This window comes from Polyodon spathula, chromosome 7 (assembly GCF_017654505.1).
Source record: "Polyodon spathula isolate WHYD16114869_AA chromosome 7, ASM1765450v1, whole genome shotgun sequence".
Lineage (NCBI taxonomy): Eukaryota > Metazoa > Chordata > Actinopteri > Acipenseriformes > Polyodontidae > Polyodon > Polyodon spathula.
This window is the reverse complement of record NC_054540.1, coordinates 55092290-55101425: the sequence shown is the minus strand read 5'-3', so window position 1 is coordinate 55101425 and position 9136 is coordinate 55092290. Positions and strand designations below refer to the sequence as shown.

Here is a 9136-nt window from a genome sequence, read left to right as displayed (position 1 = left end):
GTCTGATTTAATTAATGGGATTCGATTAGCTCCGTTTTGTTGTATCCTACAACTGTGTTCTAGAAGGTGGGACTTCTCGCCAATGAGAAGCGGACTAGTCTCCTAAAGTGGTTTGTGCTGTATTTTTTTATGTTTCATAATGAACCAATCACAAAGCCAACTTTAGACAGGCCCGATTCGTACCAATAGCGACAGGTAAACGACTGTTACTACCAAAGCCATTGAAAAAAAAAAATATATATCCAACTCGACCAATCCTGTTCAAGAGGGCGTGGTTAGCGATGTCGCGTGGTTTTGTATTGCTGGGACTCTGCGGAGGCAGGTGTGCTGCGGAGCTCTTTGATAATCTACGGGCTGTAAGTGGATTGCCTGCTGGAAGCTGTAGGCTCGCTATGTTTTGATCAGCGTTTATCTGTAGAGTCTTCAGACTCGGAATAATACCTAATCCGGGTTTAGATAGGAGAGCAACATTGTGCTTACATAAGCAACTTGTTTGTCTCTGACCTGCGTATCTGGTGCACCTACCGTAATTCCTGGAAGTTTACCCCCAGGGAGTCCGGATATACTGTGTCGCTTGTCTGCGAGCCAGGGGGAAAAGCAGCCTAAACGCCCGGGGAAGCCGGCGGTAATCGGCGGGTTGATTGCTGGAAACACACGGAAAATAGTTTATGCGTTCCGTGGTACGATCACAGAACCACGTGTTCAAATTCCTCTGAAACAACAACAAAAAAAAAAAAAAAACTACTTTGCTTTTCGTTTGTCCCTGGTTCCGATACGACAGAACGCAGAACACCACTTTCTTCTCCGGGTCGCTTTCCATCCCTTCTCCCTAGGCACCGGGCTGGCTCACTCCTTTTCCACTCGTAGACTCACACAGATGGCTCAAGGCTCAGTGAAAGTGCCTGATGACTCGGATTTTTCCCGGTTCCGCGTACAGTGCGAGTCTCAGGAAGGCTGGATCAATAAATACAGTAAATCGGGCATGGAGGTTTGGATCGACTTGCCTCCCTCGGCATCGGCTCATCACGACCGGAGCCAGAACCAAGTGAAAATTCACAAGATCAGAGTAAGCCAAGTATAATAAATATTTGTAATATTTAGAAGTTATATTTCTTATGAATAATGTACCAGATATGTGCTATTGATCTGTACATGGCCTGTTTGCACCAGTATTTGAATATTCATGAAAATTTCCCATACAAACATCTAAACCAGTCAAGTGACGAGAGTACGTGGTCATACACAAAACCTTACTGTGCAAATTAACAAAACGTGGTCAAATAGCTTTTGGTTTTGGTAACCAACGAAACCAGGTAAGGAGGGTGAATTATTCTCACAGGAAAGCTGATTTTGATGACGAGTTCGTGAGGGCACAGATTGACCCTCCGCACCTTACTGTGTATCTTAGTTTCACTCTCTCTCCTTTACTGGTTTCGGTGGTGCTTCCTGTGGCAGTATACTGTCATTGACTGGTTTCGGTGGTGCTTCCTGTCGCAGTATACTGTCATTAAAACCTCAGCTGACAGGAACGCAGATAAAATGCATTATTAATCAACCCTTATCTATCATAATTGCACTTGTGAGCTTAGGAGAATTGCAGTGGGTGTTTATTTAGGTAGCGATCAATAATCGGTTATAAACCAGCTTTCTCTCTCCCAACCCCTCCTCTCTAACCTCCCTGGGTTACAGGTTGCTAGGCTCTTGCGCGTCACTCTCTTGTCCCTCGTTGTAATTCCAGTGCAGAATGGCAATGAAGGATGTCTCAGCTGCGACCATGTACGATGTTCTTCATGATGAGGAGTACCGCAGGAAGTGGGACACCAACGTCATAGAGAGCTTTGATATAGCACGGATCACCGTCAACGCAGACGTGGGGTACTACTCCTGTGAGTGCACACTGCCCCCCAGTCCCTGAACTCCAATCATCAGAGCCACGCTGCCCCCCAGTCCCTCCTTTACAACAACCATTAAAGCTACACAGCCTCCCAGTCACTCGGCTCTGAGGATTAGACCACACTACCTCCTAGTACCTCAGCCCTAACCACTAGACTGCACAACCTCTTAGTCCCTCAACCCTAACCACTAGACCACACTACTTCCTAGTCCCTGAGCCCTAACCACTAAAGCACACTACCTGTCAGTCCCCCAGCTCGTTCTGTTGTTGTTGACAGTTTTTGTGTTTGCTGTCAGGGAGGTGCCCGAAGCCACTGAAGAACAGAGATGTGGTGACCCTGAGGTCCTGGCGAGTGAAAGATGACGAATACATGATCATCAACTACTCTGTCAAACACCCGGTCCGTATCTAACGTTATCCAAGCCTGCCTGGCATGCTGTTGTTCAGAACCAGTTTTAAACAGCTACAGTTGTTCTGTACCGGTGAAACACAAGCTGAGCTCTGCCCTCTTTCTTTTGTAGAAGTACCCCCCTCGGAAGGACCTGGTGCGGGCGATCTCCATTCTTACAGGGTTCCTGGTAAAGCCGACGGGGCCCAACAGCTGCACCTTCACCTACCTGTGCCAGGCAGACCCCAGAGGTACACCCTTCCTAGCTGTGCTGAGACAGCATGAACCTAAAGCAGTTTCTTGTAACAGGGAACACAGGAACCTGTCTGAGGCTTGAACTGATGTGTGAATTCCTAGTAAATCCAGCTTATGTTATATTTTCTAAAACAGTAACCCCACTGTAATTAAGTATTCCTGTGTGTGTGTCTCTAACCTCTAGCTCTGTTTCAGGGTCGCTCCCAAAGTGGTTTGTGAACAAGGCATCTCAGTACCTGGCCCCCCAGGTGAATCTCCAATCCTCTCTACAGCCTCTGTCTGATTCATGTAGTTCATAATGAAATCCAGTATCTCGCAGTGCAGGCAGATCCTTGGCAACACTTTGCTGTTGCTTCCTTTTTGTTTGGTATGAAGAGATCAATCAAAAGCACAGCTCGCGATTAGTCATTCAAAACCCTTACCCCAGTTATGATACATCTGCAAAGCCCTTGGGGCTGAACTATTGAAGGAATCTGGAACTGGCACAAACACTGTAACTATGTACAGAGGTCTATCACAGAGCCGGAGAAACGCTCTTATCAGATCAGTTCCAGAGCACAGAATAACTCCACGCCGCTCCCTTTCTCTCTCTGTGCTGTAGGTCCTGAAGAAGATGCACAGGGCAGGCCAGTGCTACGTGGAGTGGAAACAGAGCAACTCTCCCAACAAGAAGCCATGGCTACACCCCGAACAGAGCGCCCCCCTCCCCTTCCTTAGCCTGTCAGCGCTGGACATCCAGCGCACAGAGTCCCTGGAGAATGTGGACGAGAGCGGGGTGCGGGAGGAGAGAGAGAGCGACGGGGAAGAGGAAAAAAAAGAGCACAACTGAACTGAGAGAACAGGCCTGCAAGCCACAAGCTCCTACTCTGAAGGACTACAGTTGGGATTGTGTTGTCAAGTCGTTGCTAAGGGTTACATCACGGAATGCATGACACGTACAGGAATAATCTTCTCACTCTTCAGACTAGTCTTGGCTGCAAGATCTCCTGGTGCGCAGTTTACTTCACTGTTAGAAAGAATGATGTTCAGCCAGTTCTACTGTCCCTGGCACTGTCACAAAGTGACAAGCTCTCTTACAATGGAGGAAAAAGACTCCAAGTCTCTCTGATTCCATAAATATTAACCACGCCTTAAGTACTGTGTCGTTATTAAAAGTGTGTGACTTCATTTAAAAGGGCTGGGTCTGTAGAAGCTTTTAAAACTAGAAGATTTAACAAAATCACATTGAAACTGTAACTACTGAGAAAACACACCCTTATTTTAATTTCATAGTGATACAAATAATCTGTTTTATCATTAATATTACTAAAACTGAACCCAACTTCTAAGCAAATATATAGGTTGCGTAATGTTCCACCGTATTTAAACAACCTTGGCATTTTTTTCTTTAAAAGTCAACCTGTATAGAGTAAATAAAATACAGAATAAAGTCTTTATTCATTTCGTGTTATAATAGCATTAGTCAGTGATCCGATACAGTTTTACAAGCGAGAAAGATTAAACAACAGTGAATATTTAAAAACGAGATTCTATCATATTCCATGCAAAATTCATTTCTGACCTGTGCCTAGCACTGGAATGATCCCTTGCTGCTTAGACTTCGGCACAACCTAATAGTTAAATTTTATGTGACAGCACTGTTTCTGCAAACACCCATAAAGAGAATGACTCCACTCTGTTCAAACCATGCTGACTTAAAACAGAAACACATCATACATTAGGATGCTGAAAAAGTATATATGTCCAAAATGTAATAGTATATTTTTGTCAGCAGTCCTGGACTGTTCTTGTGATACAGATTTGCAGGGTCCAAAAAGAAAGCGAGGGGGTATTGGAATCAAGAAATAAAGGCACTGTTGAGCACTCCTATCAGATCTGAAAGGCAGCCAGACACACTGCTGTCATCGTCATTACTCTTAACATGCTGTGCCATGCAGCACAATAACCTTTTATTGCATCTCGGTAGCATTAAGCTTTAGAAAAATTTGATTCCCATCTTATGCACACACACACGCACACACACACACAAGGATAATTTATTACTTAAGCTCAAATTTTAAATACTACATATTTTCAAAGAGAAAAAGGTAGGGGTAGTAGAACAAGTCTTCAGCATCACTCTTTTTTCGCAGTGAGTATGTCAAAGGGACTTAACAACATTGATTTGTCTTTGCTGGAAAGCGCTTTTGGCTTATTGTATCACCTAGGTTATTTTTAGCTTGACTCTGCAATGTTACTAGACTGACTGTGAAGAATGTATCAATAGGAACATTTGCACAACGAAAAAGAACAGAGGATTACAAGTAATGCCGCTTTGCTTTTTTTTTTTTCCCATAACCAAATTGAATTATGCAAAATCCTATTTATCTTGATGGATTGACACATGCAGGACAGAACTTTTGTGTGCAGCCAGTGGATCTGCCCAGGTGCTTGAACTGTTCTGGAAATGTTAGGACTGCACGCTGTGTTGACTGTTAAAATGGGGCAGGTTTATTCAGTGTTTACTCCAGTTTGCAAGAGGAAACACAAACGCATCATTTTACACAACTCCTCTGTATGTAAATGCTCTTTAGTTAATATACCGGGTAATTAGTGGCTCCAGTGTAGTTTGTCCGATCAAAATAAGCCATTTAAAAACAAACCTACAGAACAGAGTAAAATACAGCAGTGAAAATACCATTAGAATTAGAAAGATAGTGTTCATTCCCCCTAGCCATCTCCTCTCCCTATGAAACTAGTACTCATGAAAAGGCTTTCTTTTGTCCATCCTTGTCAAACACAGGTCTCCTCAGTAGCCTGTCCACTCAACATTAATGAACTGATCTCTCTGGCCCAGTGGAGGCTTAAAAGGCAATAATGACCCTTGGTGATTTTCTGAACCAAGTAGAATTGGGAGTTTTATTAGAAGGAATCTTCTGACTTCTATTAATTCTATCCTGTACATCAGCTGGAACAACAAATTAATTAATTGCTCAACAATTAAGCAGCAAACAGGAACCAATTAAAAGGACTGCTAATTTGGAAACACTAGACTGTTGTCATGGGCACCAGTTTAAAAATGACAAGAGTAATGCATCACCCTCAAAGCAGCGTGTTTTTGTAACTATATTTATCCATGCACTTAATAGGACAGAGGAACACTGCAGGTGAAACAAGAAAATTAGTAAAACACATCCCTCCCCAGGAAACAACCACAGCCCACTAATGCCCTACACAGTCTACATTCCTGTAAACATCCCTTTAAAAATAATTTTTAATTTTAATAAATACTACAATATGATCAAAATCTGATTTTATTCTTAGTACCTAAAAACTATATCATGTGTAGCCGATTGCTTATTTTGTCTCTGCAACACCAGGTGCAGACTTCAGAATTGGAGCAGCATTCATGTTCTGGATTGGCTCATAGGAAATCACAGCTCATTAATAATGGAGTAGTAGTCAGCAGCCCCGCCCCCTCACAGGTACTATTAATGAGCTGCTTTCCCTCCTAACCAATCACTGAAAAGGAATGACTGAAGACAGCTAAACTGCAGTGCCACTGATGCCTTGTTCTTCACACAGCATGGTTACCAATGGGTGTGCGAGTGTGCCAGTAACACCCACAGCCCCCAATGCTGCCCCATGGTCTCACTATCAAGGCAAAGCTGTGTTTCCCACGGGCACAGTTACTCCAATCACCTCTTCTGTTAGTGGACCGTCCTCTCCTTCTGTCTCTGGTAGTCTAGGCAGAAAAATAGAGGGGAAACGTACACTGAGGTGGCTGCTCTATCATTCCCCACATATTATAAAATATATTATAAGCATGGGCGACCCTTCCCTGGAATGGTGAAAGACTAATCTGTACAGCAGGGGGATTTAACTGAGAATCCTGCATCAGCTGACTCGGGCTCCCACAGTAAACACATTACATTCCAGATGACACATGATCACAGGACAGACACACCGAATGCATGGGATTTTCAAACCCCGATGGCACAGGAGGTAGTTAGACTGACTAGAGGTAGAAGTGGGACTCACTGTAAGGGAAGAAGCGCACCCTCATCAGGATTTCACGGGCAGTCTTCAAAATCTCCACAGCCTGAAAGGAGAGGAAACACGGCTTGGATTTATTTAACAGCAACATCTTCCTGTGTCACTGTTCAAAACCCTGCTTGGGAAACTGTTCTGGGTGAGCACTCCTGTCCTGCATCCAGTGCTGGGTTTCAGAACGCCCCTTGTTTGGGTTTATTATTGAAATGGCCAGGTGCCAGGCGTCTGGCATTTATGCTGTGAACTGATTGCATTTCTCCCAGCGTGAACCAAGTCTCAACTGAGTCTACAGGTTGACTAAAATAAACTGTTCACAAGGTAATACGAGGGACCCGATTGTCCTTAATGCAGACTGAGGCCAGAACACAGGGCGGATTACAATGGAAGAGGCCAATACCAAGTGTGTTTCCCTCACCTTGGCGTGTTCAATGTCCTGGAAGTCAATTTCATTCACTGACAGGACCTGATCCCCCTCCTGCAGCCCAGCACGGTGTGCATCCGAGTCTGGGATTACCTGTGAACAAGAAAGAGAGGCCGTTCAATATCAACAGGGAGACATGGAAACAGAGCACGCCACTATCGACACATTGGAGTCTCGGTCCGAATGGGGGTCTACCGGAGCGCCATAGGGGTCTATCGAGACCTTACCTTGGAGATGAAGATTCCCAGCTGGGACGCTTTCCCTCCCCGAATGTTGAAGCCCAGCTGTGCCCCGGGGGGCTTCTTGAGCACGATGGTGCGGGGCAGGAACTGCGTCAGCTCATTATTGTAGTCAGAGTGTTGAATTCGCTGTGAACAGAGGGACAGACAGGGCTGAATCTCGGGTCCATCACTGCACCATCGCCAGCATCCATTTGTCCCAGTCACTGAAAGGATTGCCCTGCCAGCTGGATTTCCTTTGCCTCCCAAATTAAGTGCCGAGTTTCACAGACCCCGATTATTGCTACCTAATCTGACCTTAGCTAAAGCAGTCCAAAAATAGTGTATAATGTGATCTGTGAAACAACCTGACAAAATCACTAACTGCTGCATAATGCTGTTATTTACAAAGCAGACTGATGTCTTCAGGAATGCCCCGAGTCTAAGTGCTTTAATTTAATGAAATTAAATTTGATTAGATCAGTTTTTGTCAAATCCTCGAGTTTCAGCTCGTGACAGCAGACAGCCTTCATCTCATAAGCCAGCCTCAGAGGTTACTGTAGCTTTGATGTTTTCTGTTCTGGCATTGTTGTTTCCTTCCACGCTGATTAAAAGCCTTGTGGATTAAGGGTGGCATACCTCTTGTGGCGCGATCCAGGCAGGCGGGTTCTCGTAGGAGGGCAGGAGGACCACAGGAAGGGGGTAGTCGTCGTCGATCTTGGGGTCCATCGCAACACCACAACACTGGTTATATTTTCATTCTGTCGAGCAACATTTGCTTGATTCAAAATCTAAATTACACTCCACAAGGGAGGGGTTTCAAGGTTGGGATTAATTCATTTTTTAAATCAATTCCAGTTCCCTTTTAATCAATTCTAACACATCATTGATCAAAACTAGCAGTGCTCTGTGAAAACTAGTTCATCACGCTGGTCACATTTTTTTTAAATTGAAGTTCCTGTTAGGCAATTAAATTGGCTTCAAATGAAAGCAGTTTAACAATCACAAGTAATATGGCTCTAAAATATCATTTTCAGTTCCTATCTGTATATAACTTGTAGAACACATACTGAGCAGAAAAGAAGCAATTTTACCACAACCATAGATCTGGTGCTTTTTTGGCATGCCGTGTGTTAAACTAAATCAAAACTGCATAACTCCTTCACTGGCGACCTGGATACAGAACTAGGAAAGAGAACTGCAGTTCGCGACAGTAAAATACGAATGATAACTCCACTCAAAACATCCGATATACGATACTAATAGGCAAACGTGCGACTGAAGCCATTGCGGTTTACAAAGTGAAGTGTACATTTAGTTAATGTTGAGATCGGTGTTGGATGACGTCAGGTTTGAGTACACTGCAATTACAGTATAGGCCGTTAAAAGCCAAAAGCGGTGTACTGCATGCTTCATAACACAACCTAGTGCAGTAGCACACTAGTAATTAAGGGTGTGCCTGGCTGGGCATTCTTAAATACAGCACTGTACGCTTTTTGATACAGTGTATAACAAAATAGAAGCGTCCTAGATCATTCCGCCTCACTCAATGTTAGTATCGCCTTTCAATTCAGTCGAGCAACCCGATTTATACATCTGTATAACAAATCTACGAGGTTGTCAATGTGACAAGCAATTACACATTTTAACAATTGCAAAATCTCATTCACCGATCCGGGGCGATCGCCCACTGCACAGTGGAACCGAGCTGAGACAGAACCTCTGCCCGACAAACAGCGTGTATCTGGAGACGAAACCAACGTCCGTCAGTCGCTGTATTTTTGTTAGTTTTTGTTTTAGTTGAAATTTACCGTATTCTTCACTTTGAAGCGTAAGTCGCTCTGTCTCCGCAAAAAAAAAAAAACTCATCAGCTGGAACAGTTTGGTTGCGTAACTACTACTGAAGCCTCGCTGCTGGAATCATGTCG

The 9136-nt window shown here is 44.1% G+C and overlaps 2 protein-coding genes across 3 annotated transcripts; one reads left to right on the top strand and one right to left on the bottom strand.

The window, feature by feature from the left end:
* Nucleotides 1-488: 488 nt before the first annotated feature.
* Nucleotides 489-3969, top strand: LOC121318852 (START domain-containing protein 10-like). Its single transcript, XM_041255974.1, has 6 exons — nt 489-1066; nt 1739-1886; nt 2191-2294; nt 2416-2533; nt 2733-2785; nt 3139-3969. The coding sequence occupies exons 1-6, from the start codon at nt 878-880 to the stop codon at nt 3364-3366; spliced, it is 840 nt and encodes a 279-aa protein (XP_041111908.1). The 5' UTR covers nt 489-877; the 3' UTR covers nt 3367-3969.
* On the bottom strand, nt 3956-9136 carry LOC121318853 (PDZ domain-containing protein 11-like). Of its 2 annotated transcripts, none has more exons than XM_041255975.1 (6): nt 9020-9136; nt 7848-7969; nt 7218-7358; nt 6985-7083; nt 6558-6618; nt 3956-6261 (listed from the first exon to the last, which is right to left on the bottom strand). In XM_041255975.1, exons 2-6 carry the CDS (start codon nt 7935-7937, stop codon nt 6227-6229), a joined length of 426 nt encoding a protein of 141 aa, XP_041111909.1. In that variant the 5' UTR covers nt 7938-7969; nt 9020-9136; the 3' UTR covers nt 3956-6226. The 2 variants fall into 2 exon arrangements, with proteins under 2 accessions (XP_041111909.1, XP_041111910.1); XM_041255976.1 differs by lacking the exon at nt 9020-9136 and adding an exon at nt 8879-8999.